General features: G+C 32.3%; 1 protein-coding gene across 2 annotated transcripts; it reads right to left on the reverse strand.

Moving 5' to 3' along the window:
- Positions 1-15,349: 15,349 nt before the first annotated feature.
- On the reverse strand, positions 15,350-18,379 carry WOX12 (WUSCHEL related homeobox 12). Of its 2 annotated transcripts, none has more exons than XM_088206233.1 (3): positions 17,652-18,379; positions 16,741-16,904; positions 15,350-15,667 (listed from the first exon to the last, which is right to left on the reverse strand). In XM_088206233.1, exons 1-3 carry the CDS (start codon positions 18,235-18,237, stop codon positions 15,650-15,652), a joined length of 768 nt encoding a protein of 255 aa, XP_088062359.1. In that variant the 5' UTR covers positions 18,238-18,379; the 3' UTR covers positions 15,350-15,649. The 2 variants fall into 2 exon arrangements, with proteins under 2 accessions (XP_088062359.1, XP_088062358.1); XM_088206232.1 differs by having other exon boundaries at positions 16,741-16,916; positions 17,652-18,376.
- Between the last annotated feature and the right edge of the window lie 6,780 nt (positions 18,380-25,159).

Here is a 25,159-nt window from a genome sequence, read left to right on the forward strand (position 1 = left end):
CTCAGTCGAGTATTTTCTGGCTGGTGTTTTAGCCTTTTGGCTCCAATATGAGTGTGGGGAGGTTTAGAATTGAATTTCGAACGAAAAGGGGGGAAAAATAAATTTCCAGCGTCGGCGATGGCTCTGGTGCATTGGCGACGGCAGCTGGTCTTCTTTTCTGACGATTGGTTCGCTTTCCGGCCACCCCTCTTTTTCTTCTTTGATCTCCTCTCTAACGACTAGGGTTAGCATTTTTTGTGGAAAAGGAGTTTAAATACTCTTCTTTATTAAATATGGATAGTCCGTTTGAGGAAATATGACTCATCCTCAGCCGTTGGATAAGTCCTATTTGGAGAATGAATCTGCACCGCACGATTAGATAAAATCAGGATTGTTTGATTGCGTCCGTGCGCGCGGGAGGATATTCGGGCCGTTGGATTTGCTGACATGCGGATCGCCCGCGTGCCCACATGTCTGCCACGCGACACACGGAGATCGGCCGTGCTGCTGACGTGGCTCTCCACGTGGCCAAAGTTTCATATATTTTACTTTTTACCTTAGTTTTCTAAATTTCTTTTCGAATAGGTCTTCTCTTATTTCTACTTTAGCATTGATTTTCAAAAATATTTTTAAATCTATTCAAAATTCAATTTTCTTCAAAATTCACAAAAAAATTAAAAATTAAATTATTTTAATTTATTATTCTATTTATATTATATTATCTCAGACCTAATTTTCGAGCATCTAAACTTACTGTAGTTTTAAAATTTAAAATTTCAAGCTTGCCTCAACCTGGAATGGGTTTCAAAAATTAATTTTATGTCATATGCCCGGTTGAAATTTTGATAAATGAGATAATATAACGACCTCAGAAATTTAAAAGTGAAATGTATATAAAGAATATAAGTGCGGAAGCGAAATAAAAGGTTCTGGTTCATTTCCCTTACACAATAACTTAAACGTACTAACAATATCGAAAATAAGTCATCTAAAGGAAAATACTGGAAATGAAAGACTATAAGAGAAATTAATAAACATCTAGGTAACTATTCACCGTCTTCCTGTAGATCGGGCTCGGGAACCAAGTCCTCCAGATCTGAAATGGTTAAGTAAGGAGTGAGCTACACTAGCCTAGTAAAGACATCACACTATATCACTATCACAGAAATAAAAATTTGTAGAAAACCTAAAACAACCAATGAAGCACAAGTTTCAAGTAAATTTATTTATCAATAATCAAACCATTTACCGTCCATTTATCTTAGTGGAATTTATAAAAACGACATATGGAAACAATAACATCATAGATATCATAAATTCATACACAATCTGTAACATAGTATATGTCATACTTTTATATTTTAATCATCAAACAACAATTATCCATTTTTATCAGCCTACTAGTATCCGTGGGGATCTATAGGGGTTCCCGCTACCCGTGAACTATTCCCTTAACAAACTTAATTTTCAGAGCCATCCCCATACCCCGTCCGATAATGGGCACCAAACAATAAAACTCAATACCCCATCCGATATGAGGGTGAAGCGGGTCGTCCCCATACCCTATCCGGTATGAGCGCCAAAATATTTAAAGTCTCCATACCCCATCCGGTATGAGACAACATTCCCGGTAGGGTTTTCTATGGACCCAGTCCATCCACCATCTCCCAAGATATCTAGTGAGGTTGTCAACTTACCCATTTATCAATTCACATACATTTTTCTATTTTTCTTTAGTTTTCTATTTCTCACATAAACGTGAACACTTAAGCGAGTAACGTGCATTCAACGAGGCAAACATACATTAAATCCACGAAACTAAGCAGCAGTGAAGTAAACATTCATGCATTCGAAACCATAAAATAAATAAGCCACATACCGTAACGCATTTAAAACTGTAAAATAAATAAAATAGGAACTGACAAAATATATTAGATTCGGGTTCCATCAGCAACCTTAATTAATTATACATATCTATTAATTGCAAAAATACGATATTTCCATTCAATTGAACTTTAATTCTGCGATAGAAAATAGGTGAGGGATCCTGTAACGGCCCCGGAAATTTAAAATGAAATGTATATTAAAAATATCAAATGCGGAAGCGAAGTCAAAATTTGAATAACATCCCTTACACTAAAACTAAAAACGTGCTCACAAAATATAAAAGATCAAACTACCTAAAGGAGAAACTTGAAAGTAAAAGCTACGAATATGACTATGGGGTCTTTAGGCGTCCCCTTCGTCGTCCTCCTGCGGAACCGGCTCGGGAACGATGTCCCTTGATCTGAAATGATTAAATAAGGAATTAGCTACACTAGCCCAGTAAAGACATCACGATATCTCACCGTCACAGAGGTAAAGGTGGGTAGAAAACACAAAAAGACCAATGGAGCATAATTTACAACAAATTCTTTTATCAATAATAAAACCTTTACCATTCACTTACCTCGATAGAATCCATAAAACAGTGTACGAAAGCAATAACATCATCATCATCATGAAATCATATATAAACTGTATAACATAATACTTATCAAGCCTTTCGTAATTCAATCGTTACACAACATATTTTCCTCATTTACCAGCCCACTAGTATCCATGGGGATCCATAGGGGTCCCGCTACCCGTTAACCCTTAACACTTGAAATCATTTTTCCAGGGCCGTCCCCATACTCCGTCCGGTATGGGCGCCAAAACTATAGACCTCATTACCCCGTTCGGTATGAGGGTGAAACGGGCCGTCCCCATACCCCATCCGGTATGGGTGCCAAAACACATAAGATCTCCATACCCCGTCCGGTATGGGAGACCACAATCCCGGTAGGGTTCCCTACGGACCCGGTCCGTCCACCATCTCCCAGGATATTTAGTTAGGCTGACCACATTATACAATTACCCATTTACATAATCTATCATTCTCTTTTCCCTCAGTCAGCATCATCAATCCACATACAAACAAGCAAAACAGTAATTTATGCCAAACAGACAACATACAGCATCAATATCCCAGTCATTGAATCCATAATCAATAAAACAGTACAATATGCACACGAAACTATAAAATGAAAACATCAAACCTCATACTGCATTTAAAACTGTAAAACAGGCCAAATAACAGTTAACCGACAAACACACTAGACTCGGACTCCATTAGCGACCCTAAGCAATTTCACACATTCGTTGATTCATGAAATACCGTTTTATCATTTATTGAACTTTAAAACCATGATAGGAAATAGGGTGAGGGGTCATTACACGTTTCGGGGTCCGAACACGGCTTCACAGTGCGCCTACAGGCTGTCCCTAATTTTTCCTGAATTTTTCCCAGGGAACTGAAACGCACTACTGGTACCTGCACGTGTTCCAAAAAAATTCCAAATTAGGCCCATGGCCCCTTTCGGCCAATATCGCATTTTCGGCCGAATACGGCCACACTTGTATCGATCCTTGTGATTAAACAACTCTAGGGCCCTCGGGGGACCAAAAAATTACAAAAAACTGAAGCTTACCGGCGGCGGTGCACTCGGGTGCGGCGGTTCTTCAGTGAAGTTCGTGTTTTAGTGATTCAGCTCCAATCAACCTGTAGAGAAAAGGATGGTGATCACGGTGATATAAAAATTGCATTAAATAGAGGCCGGGAAGGGCCTCATCGGAGGCAAAAACCGAGGAGGGGCGCGGCGGTGCTGCTGGGCTTCGGCCGTGTTTTCCAGCCGTTTGGCCAGGATTTTGGCTCCGATTTGGCCACAGGGGAAATCAGCTTGGAAAAACGAGTCGGGAGTATGAAATTTACATTGATCGGCGGTCGAAAATCCCTCCGGTGCGGCGGTGAGTGGCGGCGGCCGGCTTCTTGTTCGTCTTCTCCGGCGAGGGCAGGCGGCTAGAGTTTTGTGGTCTGGTGTGGAGGTCTTATTTATACCCTTTTTTCTTTTGATCTTAGCCGTCCATTTTGATTTAATCTGGGCCGTCCGTTTTTGATTGAATCTGGGCCGTCCGTGCGATTGCATCTGGGCCGTCCGATCGCACGTTTGATCTGGGCCGTCCGATCGCGCATACGCGGATCGCCAACGTGGCCCGTCCCGGATCGACGTGGTCTTGCCACGTGGCAGGTCCCGTTGGCCGGGACTGCTGACTGGGTCTGCTGATGTGGCTGCTGACGTGGCCCCCCCCTTTTTTTTTTTCCCTTATTCTTCAATTTCCCGGGCGCTACAGATCCTTACTTGATTCGAAATCTAAAACCGATTTTTCGCTGCTCCTACGGGCAGTCCCTAGATTCTCTGAATTTTTTTTTTGGGAACTGAAACATACTTATAGTGCCTACACATGTCCCCAAATAACTCAAAATCAGACCCAAGGCCTACTCGGCCAATTTTAAAATTCCGGCTTGCGGCGGCGATCCACCTTGGGTTGGCCATTTCCGACCGTTTTCGGTCGGATTCAGCCAAACTTGCATTGGTTCTTTTGATAAAACACCCTTAGGGCCCTCGGTGGGCCGAAAAAATATTGAAAACTGAAACTTACCGGCGGTGGGGCTCTCCGGTGCGGCGGCTCCTCCGACTCGAGTCGCGATTTGGTGTTTTGCTCCGATCAACCTATAGAGGAAGGAACGATGGTCACAATGGTGTAAAAATTACATCGAACGGGAATCAGGAAGGGCCTCATCGGAGGCAAAAATTAAAAAAACCTGCGGCGGCGCTGGTGTGCTCCGGCGGTGTTTTTCGGCCAATTGGCATGTGTTTTGGCTCTAATTTGGCCACAGGTGGGTTTAGAATCAAAATTTGAGCCAAATGAAGAATTTTTACCTCGTTTGGCGACCAGAAGATGCTCTGGTGCAGCGGTGGGTGGCGGCGGTCGGTCCTCCGGTGGTTGGGCTGTCTTCTCCGGCGAGGGCTCTGGTGGCTGGGGTTATGGTTTGGGTGTGGATGAGATTATTTATAATCTTCCGCTTTTAATTTGAGTCGTCCATCGCGATTTAATCTGATCCATCCGATCGCAATTAAATAGGAAATGAATCTAGGTCGTTCATCGCGATGTAATCTGAGTCGTCCGTACGCGTGCAATCTGGGCCGTTCGTATGCGCTTTTGATCTGGGCCGTTCGTGCGCGCGGGAACGGATCTCATCCGTTCGATCGCGCGCATGCGGATCGCCCATGTGGCTATCTTCCGCGAGGCCTCCTGCGTCAGCGTATCTGCCACGCGGCGTGTCCTAGTTGGTCGGAGCTGCTGACGCGGCGCAAATTTTTCAAATTGCGTTTTGATATCTGGTTTTCAAATTTTCTTTCAAAAATACCCCCAAAACCCAAAATTTTACCAATTTTTTTCCAAAATTGCTTTCAATTAAATCCCTAAAATAATTTTACCCTCTTTTTATTATATTTATTATTATTATTTCTATTTAATATAAATTAAAGTAATTTAAAATGAATTAAATTCGATTAATTCTTAATTATATTTATGTAGAATTAATTAAAAATAATTTAGTAAAATAATAATAATAATAATAAATACATTTTTTTGGGTGTTACGGATAAAACGACATGAATTATATATAAATATAATATATATGAATCTAATTAAAAAAATATATAACATATTTTGTTAATTAAAATTATAAACATACTAGTGCATAATGTATATGTAGTATATTATATTTTGTTAGTTAAATATAATATTTATTTAAAATGTTTATAATTTTAATATATTGTAATATAATCGAGTTAGACATAAACGAGTTTTCTCAAAATTAATCTTGCCGAACTTAAGAGAAAAGGACTTAATCCGACCCACCTTTGTTTCTTTTATAGCGAAAAATAACCAAAATAATTTTGAGCATACCGCCATAAGTTTATTGATTGATTTGAGTTTTATTATGCTTAATCACTAGGTAGAAACTCTATTTCCTTCAATAACCTTTGAATTTATAACAATATTATGCACCTTATTCTATAGTGTTAAATTTGATTATTAAATTTACAAGTAATTTTAAATTTATAGTAATATCTTCTAATAAATAAATAAATAAATATAATGTTATAAGTAATATTTTAAAATGCAATGCACAATTTCATTGATAAAGAGACTTAAAGTAAAAAATCAAAATCAAAATCAAAATCGAGAGGCTAACGAGTACTTAAGACACAAAAACTAATTTTGACTGACCGCAAACAAAATGTATGTGAAATTAAAAACTACGACTAACTTTTTATTTATCGAAAGAAAAATGAAAATCACTAAAAGAATGTGCATTCAAAGATGTTTATTTGATGTTTTGGCTCAATGCTTTGATGAATTTAACATTAATACACATTTGCATAACATTAACAAAAAGTTGAAGAGAATCCAAACAAGAAAGTCTACACCTTTTTAGCCATTCAAGAATCAAAAAGTTTACAATTTTGCATAATCCCTTTTGAATCTTTTACATTCATCTTTTTCTTTAATTTTTATTTGCAGTCTTTTCAAGTTATCCATGCATGCATTCTTGCTGTTTCTATCATTTTTTTTTTTCTTTTTTACTTTTGTTAAAAAGTTTTTTTTTATAAAAAAAAAAGTTATTGATGATTTTACTCAATACCCACATAACTTTTGACTTGAAAAATTATGTCTTACTTTCTCCATAATTTGAGGAATCAAAAATCATAATTTAATATTATGAAGTTGATAAACAACATATCTATACAATATTAAAAATTGGATTCCATAAATGAATCCAGAAAAGGATTGTAAGTAAGAAATTAGCTTGCCCAACTCAATTATGAAAAAAGCCCAATTTCCTAAATTTAATAAATTATAGACCCATCTATAATAAATTTCCCTTATCATTTCCAACACACACACACACACACACATATATATATATGTATATGTATATATACCTTTCTAGGCCCATAAAGGGAGGACGAATTTGAATTGGGCAATTAGCGGATTGCTTTTATTTGCATGTTTTTTTTTAAAAAAAATTAACTTGTTAATTATTTAAAATTGATGATATTCTTGTTACATGTTAATTGTTTAACTAAAAATATTAAATTTGCAAGAGAGAAAAAAAAAGTAAGAAATTATATATATCTTTTAAAATCTAGCATCCTGATCTACATCTATTTACCCTTCCTTTAGATTTTTGAGCATTATAAAAAATTAATAAGTATTTATTATTTAAAAATGATAATTATTTTTCGGTATTTATCTATAAAAGAGAGATTTCTCAAGTATTAGTTAAGGTGTAATCTCGAGTTTAGAATTTGACCCGGAATTAATTTTAAAATTTTTAAAAAATGTATAAAAATATAATTTTTAAATTTTTATCTAATGTAAAATTAAGAAAAAATAGGTTGATGATGGAATTAAAAAAAAGTTGGGAAAAAAATATGAAAATTTGGATTCGGATGGTGTTTTTGAAAGAAGAATCAAAGATCAAAACTCAATTAAAAAAAATTGCACCACGTAGGATTGCCCAGTAAACAGCCTCGACGAACCGGAGCGTGCCGCGTAGCAAGACACACTGACTCGGTGCCACGCTGGCAATCTACGTGCCCGCAATCAAACGACTTGGATGCGTTCCCGCACATGTGGACGGTTCGGATCCGTTCCCTCCTCATACGTGATCGGACAGTTGCGATTAAGTGCGATGAACGGTCCAGATTTGTTTTATCTTTAAATGCAATCGTACAGACGTAATCAAATTGCGATGAACGATCCAGATTTATTTCTTTTTTAAATGCGATCGGACGGTCGAGATCAAACATAATGAACGGTCTAAATTTAAGAAAGAAGGGTATAAATATCTCGCATCACACCGAAGCCAAACCCTACCCGCCAGCCTCTCGCTGGAGAAGAAGAACCAGTCGCCGGAGAAGGGATCCGATTGTCGCCCGTCACTGCGCTGGAGTCACCTCTGATCGCAAAAAAAGGTAAAAACTCTCATATCTGCGCAGAATTTAATTCTGAGCACACCCATGACCAAATTAGAGCAAAATGAACGACAGATGAACCGAAAATCGCGAGCAAAACCTGCAGTGCCGCCCCGACAAAATCTGAGATCGCCTCCGATGAGCCCTTTTTTGTTTTTTGTTTCATATAATTTTTTTCACCATTGTGTTCACCGTTCTGTTTTTTATAGGCTGACTAAAGAAAAATGCACAGTCACAAAGGTGAGCCGGCGGAGCCATTGCACTGAAAAATTTCACTGCTAGTAGATTTTTTTTTTGACTTTTTTCGGTTAACCGAGACTCTCTAACGTATTTTCTCACAGGGATGGGTATAAAACTGGTCAAAACTGCCTAAATCTGCCCGAAAACGGCTAGGCACGGTGGCGGTGCCGGAATTTCAAAATTGGTAAAAAAAGGTTTTTAAAACTGATTTTAGATTTTTGTGAGTATTTTTAGGTATGTGGAACGTGTTTTAATTTTCGCAAAAAAATTCAGAAAACTTGGGGACTGCCAATAAGTGCAGTAGAAAGTTCGGTATTTTGGACACCGATTCGGGTAAGAATCCATCATCTTATTTTCTGTTATAGAATTGAAGCTTAATAATCAGTAATATGGTATTTTGTGTAATTTAGAAAACTTTGAGAATAATTACAAGTTATTAATGGAGTTAAAAATTGGTTAGTCATTTATTTATTTTTCTGTTTAACTGATGGTTGAATTTAAAGCTTTAAATACATAATAATATACTGAAATGGTTAATTGATTTAATTTTTCTTTCTTCATATATATATTGCTTGTATTGCGTGATTTACGGTTGATTATGAAATTGGTAATTGATTTGCAAACGAAAAATTGATTGGTCATGTAAATTAATGAATGGTAGCTTTACTGGATATCCGAGGAGATGGTGGACGGATTAGGTACATAGAAAATCATACCGTGAACGTTGCTTTATATCGAACGAGGTATCGAGAATTGATATTTTTAGTGCTCTTACCAGATGGAGTATGAGGACAGCCCGATTTACTATCATATCAAACGGAGTATTGAGAGATGATATTTTTTGCACTCATACCGGACGAGTATGGGGACAGTCGGTTGGTATGAAATATTGAATATTGATTCACGCGTAGTGAGACATCCCTATAGGCTCCAGGGATATCAATATACAAATAAACATGAAAAGTTATTATTCTTACTCACTTGAATATGAGATTGAAATGTTATTTAAGTTATTGTCTCAATAAGTCGATTTTGAAAATATTGCAACGGTAAATACATGCAATAAATGATTTTTCTTATGATAAATGAATTACTTAAATCAGTAGCTGTATTGGTTGTTTTTATAATTTTTATCAACCTTCAGTTTTTGTATCGGTGAGTAGTGTGATATTCTTATTAGACTAGTGTATCTCACCATTTTATTAACCATTTCAAATCAAAATGACCAATATCTAAATCCTAATCAACAAGAAAGTTATGAATTGTTCACCACCCAAACTCCTTCAAAAGCTAGTGAAAGTCGTCTTAAGATGTTTGGTTATTTATTTTTTGTTTATTTTTTTTATTTTTTTAGAATGAACATTCCTGTAATCCTATTGGGCATTTTGAATTATTGTGTAAGAAATATAACTATAAACTCTATTGTTTTGCTTCCGTATTTAATTCATGACTTTATTTTTTTTAAAGCTCCGAGTTACTATATAAGGTGATAATATATATATTTATAATTATAAAATATAAATTTGTGATTAATTTAAAATTAATTTTAGTTATTACTTTTTTTAATAGTGAATTTAGTTCGAAGTATAGCTTTTAATTTTATTCCTTTATATTAAATATTTTTCTACATAAAATTTTGTGCTCTTATTTTATATTTTGCATTTATTTTATAATTGAATGTAATTGAATTTATATAACTAATATCATTCAAAATGCAACAATATATAATATATACACACACACACACGAAGAACGGATGTATATAAACATGAAATATTAATCCACTTAGTGTTGAGAATTCTGGTGGATTTATTCTTGCTTTCAAATTAATCATGAGCAGCACTAAATCTCTAAGACTTTGGATTCCTCAATCAACTTTGAAATGCTGTTTAATAATTTCTCTCCCTTAGTCAACAAAACATATATTCAAACTCCGCGTATATATATATATATTTACAGTACATAATTTTGAAAAGCACATTCTCGATTGCTATACATACATGCATGATAATATTGTATTATTATAAAAAAGGTACAGTGAGATCCATACATACATACATACATACATACATATATATATATATATATATATATATAATCCAAGTTTTCAAATTAATATATTGGGATGCCGACCAATGAGAGTTCAAATCTTTGGGTTCACATGGTATTTCTCAGTAAAATGTGAAGATTAAATTAAACAAGTCTTACAACAAACATCCGTCTTCTTTACATTGGTTATATTGGTCGGTGTTTGCTTCAATTTCCTTTTTTAATTATATCTTTTTATTTATTTTAATTTTTGGGAATTCCATTTTTAATGGGGAATCCACGTACTGCGCCCATGCATCTTTTTCATCATCCGCTATACATGATTATTAATTATTTTATAATATAATTTCAATATCACATACATGTATGCATATATATATATATTTATAGCATTGTATTATATGTTAAATATATTAGAGAATCTTAGGGAGAGATACTGTGCCTTCTAGCTAGTTCTTCATGGCGTGTGGTCTTGCATAATTCATATTAGCAGCCAACTGGGTTTATTAGTTATATTGTTACAAGGAAGGATGAGTGTATATAGTTTATATATATATTTTTTGGCATGTAATGTATTTCTTTAATCAGTTCGCCTCTCAAAGTTTATTTTCTCTTCTTTTCCATTTTAGGAAAATAACAAATTAATCTTTGCCTCTTAACTTCATCTTCAAATAATTTTGCAGATTAAATGTTTTTACATCACTATTTCAATAACAAACGTTCTTATATTGAAGTATGGTAAAATATCAAATGAATGCGGATATAGATACTGAGGAGCGATCCGTGTCTTTGTATTTGAAAAATCAAAGGAATGATACATTTTAAAGTTATTTTATTTAGAGTGAAAATAATTCATCTAATCATTATTGATAACTCTATTCGGGTCAAACTAGATAAATTGCTATTGTGAGAGTTTTATTAGATAAGAGTAGGTAGTGCAATGCATGAAATCAGAAAATATAAGAAGTGATGGGGTTCTAACGCTGAAGAATTTACGATGATAACGTAAGCTTTGCATTTGTTTATTGAATACCTTAGTAGACATATGTCTAACAATATATGGAAACTGACTTATAGGTTTTGGATCATAAAATATGTAGTCTTTTAATAATATAACAAATGAAAATAATTCTTTTAAATTTAGAGATTCTTTGATAGATTTCTTCATATGAAACCTTCTTTGCCAATTGTCTTGCAAAAATATATGATTAAATAATTACTTGATTCATTTGATTATTTCATCTCATCTAGGTTCTTGTATGTGCTATTGTATTACGCTAATAATGGGTTTTAAAAAAACACATTTTTATTTGAGTGTAATAAGTATAAATCCAAGCTACTCTAGTTAATTAAGTTAATTTTAAATTGACTCATAATTCAAATGAGCTTGAGTATGATGTATCATGTTAATCCTAGATCTAACAAGAAATAATATACCTAGCATGTGTAGTAACTAGTGGAATTGGTTTTCTATGTGCATTTTTTTTTCTTTTTTTACTATAGCTTGAGGAATCTTTATATAATGATATTAGAAATAACACTTCAATCTATAAATGGTATGAATCTCTTCAGTCTTTTGTGAAGGACTATATATAACAGACAGGTCATGAGCACATGATTCTCATGTTTCTTAATATTAGTTCTAACTTGATCATTGTGCCTTATATACATGTATGCACGGATTTTATTTCTATTGGAATATGTTTTTCTAAAAATGTTTTGGGTATGCAAGAGATGGCTCTTTAGGAAGGGATTGATAGTCTTTGTTACCAAATAAAAGAGCAAGGTTTAGATACATTAAATTTAAATCAAAGTGCTTCTACCTCTTTCTTGATATAATTAATTACAACCATAATATATTTCTACTCACACGATGCATATTTAATTTCTCCAATTATAGTAATACCCTAATGTTAGGGGGCTAAGGTTGTATGAGTTCTTGAAATTTGGAAGGTGGCAAATACTTTAGGTTGTAATGTATCTAACATTCATGACATCTTCACAAATGTTGCATATAATCATGCTTCATGATGGGTGAAAAATATCCACGGGGCATTATCTTTTTATCTAGAACATTTTCATCCATGTGCCTCTTCTATGACTCTTCTGGTTCTTGTTATGGTCACATACTTTAATTGTATACAATTTAGAATTCTATTATATAATTGTCTATTTTGTCGTGTTGCATAAAGTGTCAATCTTTAATTTGTCAACTTATGATCTCTTCCTATAATCTTCACTAGGCATTATTTTGATTATAAATATTTAAGGATGTCATAGCACCATGGCTTTGCATCTTATTAGATTTTTACCACTTGTGGCATTTTGTAGCATTGCATATGAACTCTTATTTGAGAATAGATCTCACTCTAGTCATATTAGAGTTTTCTCATACTAAAGACAATGTTGTAAAAAGGTCTACCATTTGATTTCACTTTATTAGAATTTGATTCAAGATTCACCTTCTAAAGTATTGTGTAAGAGTCATTATATATTCTTGATAAGGCTTCAATTCGTCTTCTTTAACCTTTCATTCTCCTCTATCTTAGATGAGTAACTAGTATGGAGTTGCTCCATACATCAACCTTTATCTCTCCTAAGGCTATTAAGATCTTCAGTCCAAATATGCATGTCGTGTATGTTGTGACGTTATTGATAGTCTTTAAATTTAACCTCTTTATTAGTGAGTTAAATTCTCGGGTATAACTTACAATGGATACCATTATGCTAACCCATTAACTACTGCCTGTTCCATCAAAGTAAAGTTTCTTTTCTAGTATGACAATTGTCCCTAGTATTCTTTTTAATACAAATTTATAATGTTATATATTATTGTGTAGATTTAGTGTTGACAAAGCTCAACTTCTAATTAACTTCTTTATAACATACCTTATTTTATACCATGTTAATAATATAAGTTTTCGCACTAATATTGCTCTTAATCAATAAAATTATCTTTTACAAAAAATGTCGTGATAATATTTTAGCCATGAAGGGTGCATCATACAAAGATTTTATGGGATCAATTATGTAAATCACTCAACATTTATACGATTAAATGTCAAGTCTGAGTATCTTTATGGCCTAGATCATTGCCAGACATGTTTTCTTCATCTAGTTGTATTTATTTCATGGGGAAAGAACATTTTAGTAAGGTAATGGATAAGGTACTCTACAACGTCATTATCTTTTTGAACTAGCATTATGCTTACAATTACCTCATTTTTAATTACTAAGTATAATTGTAATATTGCATTATCATTAGAGTCTCAAGACAAACAAGTCCATTAGATACTCTTTTACATTTTTGAAAGTTTTTTGACAATTTTTATATCATCTAATTAACAAACTCTTTTTTAGTATCTTAAATATTACTGCATATACCAAGGTGATTTTTTGTTTTAGTCAATGTGTTGGAGCTTTTTATATTATTGATGCTTTAATCATCGATATTTAGTTTTTATATCCATAGAAACCATTCCTAAATGAGTATATTGCACTTAACACAACAATGTTGAAAAGTAAATATCCATGGGATGGTAGAAAAAATCATCACCTTGTTCAAGTCTTTTTAATATATATATACATACTTTTCGATCCTTCTTGGTTATTAGCATTATGTTAGCCAATCATTCTAAGTAGTTAACCACTTATTGAAACTTCACTTGTATATGCTTAATTAGTTTAGTTTATAGAAATTCTGCTCATTTTATTCTAAGTCTTCTTAGGTTTTACTTTACCATCTCATTTTATTAAATTTAATTAGGGAATATGATGTTTCAGATAAATCATAATTAATCACATCTTAAACTTTGTTAGGGAGTTCTTAATATTCAAGAAATAAGGACCTTTATATTAGTCCTTGAGACTTGAATCTTTAACTTTCAAGTCTTACAAATGTTCTTTTTGAAATGTAAAGATGAACTTTATTCAAAATGAAATTTAAACTTCTTTTCTCTTTTCTTCTTCTCTCATTGTTTATTTTCCAATGTTATTATAGGTTTAACTCATAATGAAGTCCACTTAAGATATGAATTGAGTTGTAAACATGAAAGTATAAGAATTCAAAAGGGTCCAACTCTTCTTTCTTTATCTAATTCGAGGCGAAGGTTCATATTAAATTTTTAATAATTATAAAAATTTATTCATATAAATGACAAAAAAGAATAACTTTTTTCATGTTTTAAAAAACTCTATTTTTTTATATTTTATTTTATTGAAGAGGTTCTATTTTCTCAAAAAAATTCCTCTCTTTTTTTTGTTTGTCCATTGTTTTTGCTTAATTATATATAAATCTAAAAAAATTTTAAAAAAGTTCTCATAAACCTGAAATTTACCTTGTCTCATCTTTTGTATCTTAGATTTCATAGTTGTTCCATAGTTTACTAAACATGAGCAGAAATTTATCGGTAATGCCATATTTTAACTCATATGTAGTTGGTTTTCTAATTGCATAAGCTTCAAATCTTGGTTCTTCCGCTTACATTATGACGTGACACCATTCGTGCAATATATATATTTATATTTTTTCTAATCTTGTTTTCGAGTAGAAAGCACACACAAGATGATTTTTGCTTTGTTCATGAACGAATCTCGACAAAAAGCTTCTTCGGTTTATTCTAATGTTGATCAAGTAGCCGATTCACCAAAACCCCGTCCAAATGATAGTTTTTCTTTTCTTGTTTTTTCATAAAAAAATAAGCTTGGGTTACGACCAAAATGATCCACAACTTAACTCTGGAAGGTTAAAATCTTCAGGATAATTTTTCTTCTTATAAGACTCTCAGGTCACCAGCATCATCAGCACAGCTGTCTGCCCAGCTTCATACTTTTGGTCATCCTCATCAATTCGAGACTGTGTCTCTCTTCTATTCATCATTTGTATAAACTTTATCTTTATACATCTCTTATATATGCACATATACCTGATTCGATCAATAAAACATATATAAAATCTCCAAATCCTTGATCTTTAACATTAATAAATTCTATATTCTAGTTGAAAAAACGAATATATATAATCCACACAGATGGCAAAGTACTTGCTGATCAGAAGGGAAAGTACTTCAGACTCAAATGTAAGACTGAATAAGACTACAAGAAGATCAAGATCTTAACTGCTGCATCTACTGATCATCACAAATGCAGAAATTTGCAGCAGTTAACTTGGATTAAACAAACTTCATTCCATTTATATATATATATATATAAAACAACGTATCTTTTGCTTTCTCTAAGCTGTCGAACACATGGATCTTCTCTCTTTAGAGAGTAGTTTCTGTAAATTATATATAAAATATTAAAAAACAAGATCGAAGTAAATGACCATTAAACAAAAACTAATAATAAATATATAAAAAAACGAAATATAGGTAATAAACTTGTCTTGCATGATCACAAAGTACGAGATCTTGTTTGGTGGAGCCACATAGAAGAAGCTCCCATCTGTTGAACCTTTACTTGCTGTGAGTTCATGATGGTCTCGTAACCTGTAACCAAAATTTACTAGTCAATAATAATTATTATGACTGGTTTTGGTGGATTCCAGGAACTAAAAATCTCGCCCATCAGTCCAGTAATTAACAAAGCCTTGATATACTTTAAAATTAAACTGTGTGCTTATAAACCCTAATAGAATGATACTTATATATTATTATATAATATGTTAAATGACGGACCTGAAGTACTGTAATCTATATATGTGGCTTTCAATGTTTTGGAATCTTGAACTCATTAAAATACAATAAAAATGATCACATTGTTTCTCTATATAGATTTAGATTAGTAAATCAAAGATAGGTTAACAGTACTTGAATGCTTTATTACTGTAGAAATAGATAATTAGGGAGAAGTGTAAATGTAACAACTCCAAGATTATTCTTTCTGCTCCTATCTATCTATATATGTATTAACTTTTGATAAGTAAAGAAGAAAGAGTTCGTCTTAAATATTTATACTCTCCCAAGCTGGTAAATTTAAGTAAAGAACCTTTTTCTCTGTGACAAAGTTTTAAAATGGAAAATTTGGATTCATTATATTCTTTGATCCATTAGGAAATATTTAATTAATAAGGCAACGAGATGTATATATGGGATCTCATGTGCCAGATCATTAAGCGAGTTGAAGAAGAAGAAGAAGATAAGTGTCTGTGTTTATATGTGTGTGTGTGCACCAAATCTTCAAACATTTGTAAATGTTTTGTTTTTTCTTATAAAAACAAATCAAAATTACAAAAAATTTCAAAATATTTTTAAAAGATAACCTAAAAGAAGTAATATTTTTATGTGAAATCATCAAAAAAAAAAAAAAAAAAAAACCAAAGTATGAAATTTGCATATATATAAAAGAAGTGAATGTGAAAAAAAACCCCACAAATTTTTAAGCTGTAATTTACCTAATAATATTCATTGATAAGGCAATAAGGTGTATATGTGTATATATATGGGACCTCATAATTTTCAAAAGGTTTAAAAGGAGTTGGTAAAGAAAATGAAGAATCTATGTGTGTGTGTGTGTGTGTGTGTGTGTATCTGTGAATTGATTTAGGAGGATGGTTAATTACCAGGAAATAGTTTTCACCATGCTGCAAGCTGTGAAATAAGAAGCCAAATTCATTTACAGGCAGTGGGACACCAGAGGAATGAACCAAAACAAAGCCTTCACCAAATATTGCTTTCATGTCAAGTGGCCCTCTGGGTACCTCTGTTGGAACTCCATTGATGAACACTGTGATGAATCCTGAAAATCAGCTCAAAAAGCCCAGTTACCAGGAAAATCATTTCAACTTTTTTTCTTTTTACACCATGTTTTCTTTTAATTAGCTTTTACTTTTAATTAACTAAAGAATATATATAAAGATAGTCCATACATGTATGTATATATGAAAGGAAACACAAGCAACTATAGAATATATATATATATATATATATAGTAAATACATATATATTTGAACAAATACAACAAATTTATGCAAACGTATGTATACCTCCTCCTTCCAATCCATGATAGCTCTTGATATAATGAATTTTTCCAGCTAAAACATATGTTTGAAAGTGCAAAACGTATTATATCCATGTACAACAGTGTAATTTAATTAATCAAATGAAGTAGTAGCAAAAATTGTCACATCATCACAAAGAAAGTCTTAAAGTTTAGTACTTTATTCTACCGTAGTTTCACTAGAATAGCCTCCTAGTTATAAAGATTCTTAAAATTTGATGTACAGCAGTAGATGGATATCTTTTGGGTGAAAGAGTAAAGAAACTTTAGAAGACATAAATTAGAAATGGAGATTTTTTTTTTTTAATAAAAGAAATTGGAGATTAATTAACCAAAAAAAGCAAGAAATAAAACTTACAGAAATAAGAAGAATTGGGTCTGATTTAAGAGGATTCAAATAAAAACTATTAAATCAAAATTTAAAAAAACAAAAAACTCTCAAAAGTGTTTTAATCAATAGCCATGCATTTTTACCAGGTTGATAGTGCAAATTTGAAGAGTCAGATGGGCAAACGCTTTGTTCAATTTCTTGAAAACCCATTTGACCTGACATTGAGAAAAGACTCTCCACACCATCATCACCTATAACCCCACACGACGAAGAACCACTGACCAGAAAAGGACTTGAAGAAGAAGAAGATGACCCAAAAGAAGAAGAACCAAACCCAACACCACAACCACTATTTTCATGGTACTGAATTGCACCACTACTGGTTTGTGCCTGCTGCTGCTGTTGCTGCTGCTGCTGCAGAAGGTTCTTTTGTTGGTTATCTCCGGCAAGGCTGGCCTGCAATTGGCGTTGCCGGCGGCGAGATCTTGAACGGCGGTTTTGGAACCAGTAGAAGACATTTGCATCACCAACGGCGCCAAATTTCTCCAGCAACTTTCTTATTCTCACAGTTTCATCTTTTGGTGGGTTCACCATGCCACTGTTGAAGATGGACTCAAGTATGAGAATTTGTTCGGGCTTTGGAGTCCACCTTGACCTCACTGGTTCGCTTCTTTCCGAGCCATGGCTTGAGCTGCTGTTGGAATCAGCGGCCGAGGCTTGATCTTCCATTACAGTACTATTTTGTTGAAAAGGAGGAAGGGAGAAAAACTAAGAAATTATAATATATTGTTGAAACTGAATCTTAGAATTAAAATATTGGAGAGATGAGGAAAAAATTGGAGCACATGAACTCACAGTAAAATGGCGTTGAGGGTGATGGAGCTATCGATATATAAAGCCCTGGATGGGATCTTATCACTACGAAATTACGAAATTGTCCTTCGGATGTATATTTTTTAACCCTTTATTGTAAGTCAACCGCCTCACGTTTTGGTTACATTTGTTTTGTTTTTAATCTTTTGTAATAATTGATAGTAAAAACATATATATATATATATATATATATATACACTAAAGTTAAAATTTTTGTAAATTTGAAAAGTAATATGATACTTATAATCAGTACTAATATGGTACTTATAATCAATACTGTTTTGCTCTTGATCACTACATTAGAAGTGTTTAAGTATAGATATGTAAATCCACATTATTTTATTATCTTTTTATTTTAATACAAATAATACTTTGAATGTTTTCTGTAAATTTAAATTTTTAAGATAATTAGTTCAATTAGTTACTTAATATTATGTGATATTAGAATTAAATATCTAATGGTCAAATCTTATCAAGTTATACATAAAGGAATATGTTAGAACATAAATAATTTATAAATAATTTTCTTGAAAGATAAATTTTTTTTAAGAAAATAGCAAGACACCACGACATAAGTTATAGTAGAAAATTACATCAATCTACAATATTGATTAATCAAAATGGGATGATAAAACTAATACAAAATAGTTTATGATATGATAAGATACACAACAGAATCAAGTTATCACATCGAAGATGAAGTAGCTAAAACTAGTGTCCCCCAAGGCTCATACATAAGCTGCGTAAAGCATCAATAAAAAAGCAAGCAGTCGTAGAAATATATGCTAGTATAAATTGATGAGCTAAGTAATATAAAGAGTGACAAAAAGTTAATCTATTGCCAACATAAGAGTGTTGATAATAAGGCTACCCAAACATAAAGTTCCTACCTTATATCTTTGCCTAAACCTTGAGGACAAAATACACAAACAAATTTAGTAAATATAGAATTTTGTTAATATTTGCAATTGAGAATTTTTAGATACCATGATTGGTCGAATGGGTTTCAGTACGAAAAGGAGAGTTGGGTTCAAAGTGCATTTACCTTTATTTTGGTTAATGGTGCTCCTTCAAGCAATTTTAAAATTAAGAAAGGTCTTCGTTAAGGCAATCTTTATCCCTGTTCTTTTACAATATAGTGAGGGGAGTTTATCAAGTTTGATAAAGAAAACAAATAGTATTTATTTAATTTAGGAAGTCAGCCTAGGTCATGGCACTTTGATCATTAATCTTTTACAATTAGTTGATGATACTCTTTGCTTTTTTATGCCCATTTTCAAAGAGGTGATTTCACTTAAAAGAATCTTAAGATGCTGTAAAGTCATGTATGATATGAGGATTAAATTTAAGAAGCATGATTTGTTAGTGATTTGGGTTAATAAGGAGCTGATGATTAAGTAGAGGAGTAAGATTAGATATAAAAAACGAAACACTCCTTTAGGTGTCAATCCCTACTTGTGCCAAACTTGGAATCTTGTGTTGTGAAGTTGAAGAAAAGTTTGTTGGATTGGAAAATCGTTTTCTCTCTAGTGTGGTCCATATCACTATAATTAAGGCAATCTTGTCTTCTCTCTTAACCTTTTATATGTCACTCACGAAATTTCAATATTAGTTTCGGCCAAAATTTCAATGTCACCCTAAGAGACATGACTAATATTCTCCTTTTCAAATGGGTTTGGCATAATGGTAACAAGAGTGAAGCGTTGACCAACATAATCATGTTTTCACGCCCTCACATATACCTTTTGGTGCTTCCAGTGTGTAGAAAGGCAAAATAAAAAATGTCTTCCAAAATGAAAACCTTGGATATGGACCCTTATAACGATTAGCTAGGGCTATTGGTAATGATAGAGTTGTCAAATTTTTGTATGACATGCGACTTACTAATATACCTCTCAAATAGATAGTTCCTAAACTTTTTCGTTTTGCTAAAAAAAGGATGATAATGTTCGTGATTTGATCTCTTAGGAAGAGGACTCCTAGTCTTACAATATTGATTTTTGCAAAAAAATGTTCGATCAGAAAAATGAATAATGGAATAATGTGATGACCATTCTAAATGGTATATCTTTGCAAAACACTTCAGGTAAATTGATATAAAAATAGGATAAACATGTTTTTTTTTTGTTAAATCTTACAAAAAAGCGATGTCCAATCACTTGTATATGGAAAGAAGCTAGAGAGTAGAGTTTGACATGCTAAAGTTCTTACCTAATGTTAAGGTCTTTAGTGGCGATTATTGAAGGATATTTTAGTTATGGTTGGGTCCCTTCACCAATGCTAATACATATTGGATCTAAGCAACATTTACCCATTATATTGGCTTGAAGATGAGTCAATCAATCATCTTTTCCTTAGTCGTGAGTGGTCATAGAAATTTTGGTGTTATTACTTCAATTGGTATAACAATAATTGGGTCCAGTATGAGAATATACCCAACTCTATAATGTTTGGCCAAGTATAAGTGGAGATTAAAGACAAAGAAAGTTAATTAATGTTCGTCTCTATATTACTATTTAGTTGGTCAATTCGGTTGATAATAAGTGAGATTGTCTTCCAATATAAAACTTTTACCATGGCTGAGAGATTTGTGGTCTTATTAAAATTAAACTTACTTGGTGACTCAAGTTTATGCAAAAGGAGTTCGAGAACAATTAGATTAATGAGTTATTCATATCAATAGAAATGCATTAATAACCATTATGAAAATAATGGGTTGCACAAATCTAATTATTGATTCCTCTTTAAAATGGTTAGCTCAAGTTCAATGAGGATGCCCTGGTATTGGGAAAACCTAGTCTAACCCGATTATTGACGAATGCCTAAGGGATCACGAAGGTTACATCAAATGTATCTTTTATGAGAATGTAGGTGTTTTGGATTCAGACATCGAAGAGTTATTGCGCAGTCAAAAGAGCCAATATGATTTGTACTGAAACCACTAACATTAACTTAATCGAGCTAGAAATTAAGAGCAATTCCCAACTGATTGTGGCTTGGGTGTCAATGAAAATGATGTTATGAAAATAAAATATAGAAGACAACTATGATTGTTACTAGGATTGAGAAATTAAAGAATGTGAGATTTATGCATACAAACATGGAGAAGAATTATGTTGTTGATGCTCTTTCTATAATAGGAACAGGTAAAGAGTTTAAGCGTCTTGCTTGGTCGCAATGTTATTTGGTTGTTTTGTGTTTGTCAACCTTCTTTGTTGGTCTTTACTCTATACATACTGAAATATAAGATTCAAAAGTAGACCCAAAAAAATGTGTATTTAGATGCATACATATGACTTAAAAGTAAAACAAAACATACAACTAAGACAAGATAAGTATAAATAAAATAGAAAAGAAAACTTGACACCCTTGAAAATATATTCCACTAGTTTCATCAGGGTAGACTTAACATAAATGAAAACCCATCATAGATAAACATTATTGTTTTAGTCTCGACATAGAACCCTAATCGAAAAATCTAGTCTTCAGTCAATCCATCTAAACCATGTAATATGCCTAATGTTAATTCAAGATTGAGTTTCAATCCCTAACAATGAATAAGACTCAGACCCAAAATGTTAAACTATCTAAGGCCAGTAGGTTAGCCAACACGGACAAAACACTAGTATCATGTTGGACCACCTTAAAGAAGCATATAAGTACCTTGCAGTTATCACCTAGTCGTTAGTACCTATTGGACTTCTCTTAGATGTTTATAGAACACATGACTATAATGGTGCCCTTTAGCATTGATAATGGTATAAGATGTATCTAAAAAAGGTACAACCTATATATTAAGGTCTTCCATTAAATCAAAATTAACATCTAATTGGAAAAAAAAACATAAAATCTTATTTAAGTGATATGAGGATTATTTAAATATAACCTATTTTAGTACTATATTAAGTACCATTTTCCCTTCAAACTCCCAACCCCTCTCCCCCAACCCACTATACCTGTGCCACCAATTTTTTTTCTTTCTCATGATTCCCATCTTCGTCAAGAAATCAGTCACCATGTTTATTTTCTTATATATTTAGTAAAATTTAAACGAGTGTATTATATTTTTAACTTTATTAACAATACATTTATCTCCATAGTATGGAATCACCATTCCCCCAAGATGTGGCTACTGTAGAATTGTGTTTAATAATAATATTCTTTTCTTTAATAATAATATTCTTTCTCATGATTCCCATCTTCGTCAAGAAATCAGTCACCATGTTTATTTTCTTATATGTTTAGTAAAATTTAAACGAGTGTATTATATTTTTAACTTTATTAACAATATATTTATCTCCATAGTATGGAATCACCATTCCCCTAAGATGTGGCTACTGTAGAATTATTGTTAATAATAATATTCTTTTCTTTAATAATAATATTATTTTTCATGATTCCCATCTTCGTCAAGAAATCAGTCACCATGTTTATTTTCTTATATGTTTAGTGAAATTTAAACGAGTGTATTATATTTTTAACTTTATTAACAGTACATTTATCTCCATAGTATGGAATCACCATTCCCCCCAAGATGTGGCTACTGTAGAATTGTTGTTAATAATAATATTCTTTTCTTTAATTTCACCCTTTGAAACTAAGATTACAATGCTTCATTGGTAATTAGTAACTCATCTTTTTATTAGGTTTAAGAACCTTCATTCTTGGAAAAGATATATTTGAACTAACACTCTTAATCTCTAAGAATCTCGCCTGCACCTGTAAGGTCAACCTTACCCATACAAATATGTCAACATTGAACTTCTATTTCCCATCAAGAGTAGGAATCCAAGTAATAAATCTCTATACCCCCTTGTGTTGCCTCTTCTCTCTTACCTTTAATAAGGAAACTAACATTTGATTTATCGATACTAATTAAAGGCTATTATGAAGTATTTTGACTTAATGCTCTAGTTTAATGGGGATGAGACTACACAACTCACTAGTAGAAAGGTCTTTATAACTAAACATCTTTTTATTTCTAGCTAACTATATAACTAAATTATAACATCGATCAAAAGATGTTAGATGATTCCTAATTCTATTTTGATCACACAAGCTCTGCCAAATGAGCATACTGGTGATGTTTTGGGGGCAACACTAGATTATCCTCTAATGTGACAGCATAGGCACCACAATGATCAACTATGTTTACAATAAAGTAATAAGTGATATATCATCTCTTTATTCTCATCATAAAATTCGATACCAATTAAATCTTAACAAATATAGTTCTGACTCAAAATCACAATGTTATTGAGATAATTGGGAGTAGTAACCATCCAGTTAAGGGATGGTTGGTTTTATCATTATTATATATGTCATAAATTGAAAGCAATCCTACCTTTATTTAAACTTGTTAATAGTAATTAATTAATTAATTTATTTATTTTTATTCTTCTAATATATGTATGTACGTGTCATTTTGAGTATTAGTTTATTCTCTAAATTCAAAGCACTCCATTACCTAAGCCGCTAGAAAAGAAAAATTAAAAAGAGAAAAGTGTTATGTGGATGTTCATAATACAGTGTATACATACGAATTGAAATGTAATTATATATGGCGGGCTGTGGAATGTTGATGCATGCATGTGTTATTTTATCCAAGTCTAAGACATGTTTGATTGTTTATTATGTACTTTATAGGAATGGATTGACGAAGATATATTATTCTAAATTGTGTATTAATAATAGATATCACTTAGCACAATATCATTAATATTTATTAGAATAATGATACAAGACAATAACTTGATTTTAACTGGAAAAGTAAAAAATTACATTATTTATACAGTCATAATTAAAGAGGTTGGATTTTATTTCCCCCCCACACAGAAAAAAAAAGATTTAAAATTATTATTTTTATTTAGTTTAAACTTAATAACATATTTAGATTATTAGAGTATAAATAATATATTTAAGTTATTTATTATCGTATAGTTTTTTGAAATAATCGTAAAATCGACTGTGTCATTAACGTTAGAAACTTAGTGTTCTAATATTAGAGTCGGAAATTTAGTGTTTAAATATTGAGTGATATTCCTATTTTTCATTTTTGAAGAAAAAAAAAACATTTTTAGGAGAAAAAAAAGATAGCCTGGGATATAAAGTAATTATTTCATTATTACTCACCAATACTTTTTTGGTTCCAAATATATATATAATATTACTAAGGCAGCCAATAATGGATGCATGTTTCTTATTTTCGACACAAAATTTGGTCTGTTCCCGCACATCTAGCCCTGATGATAAGAACATATGAGACACTTGAAGATATATATTAACCCAAAGCCAAGAAAGATGTTGTTTTAGGTTTGAAGAGAGTTAGACAAATGATTGGCATAATTAGTGACATTGTTTGCATATATGTATATAAAATTCAATATTGAAAAGCAAAAAAGAAAAGAAAAAGTTTTCAACTTTTTGTTGCTTGCTTGTAGGGTTTCAATGTCCTTATCATGATCAAGCACTTTTTTGAGACGTTTTCTTGTCCATGTTTGCTACCAACATTAATGGGTATCAAAAGGGTATTTTCAGGTTCTTCTGTAAAGTAAATTATATATATATATATACGTATACATATACATAATATGAGAGAAAGTTAATTGATTAAGGCAGGGTGCATGGGGTTTTGGCATAAAGGGTTAGGGCAAAATGGTAAAATAGACAAGGAAAGACAGGAGTAGTTCGAAAGTTGGAGAAGGAAAGGAAGATTAGGGTTTTTGGGTTGCATGTGAAGGCATGCATGGAAAGCTGGGTCGCTGTAAAGGAAGAGACA

The sequence above is a fragment of the Carica papaya genome, chromosome 6 (assembly GCF_054855325.1).
Source record: "Carica papaya isolate Zhongbai chromosome 6, ASM5485532v1, whole genome shotgun sequence".
NCBI lineage: Eukaryota > Viridiplantae > Streptophyta > Magnoliopsida > Brassicales > Caricaceae > Carica > Carica papaya.

Excerpts from the sequence above, each read along its gene's own strand:
- WOX12 (XM_088206232.1), bottom strand. The coding sequence starts at position 18,237 with ATGGAAGATCAAGCCTCGGCCGCTGATTCCAACAGCAGCTCAAGCCAT. Across the intron at positions 16,917-17,651 it reads AAATTTGCACTATCAACCTG|GATTCATCACAGTGTTCATC; the intron begins GTAAAAATGCAT and ends GCTGATTTTCAG.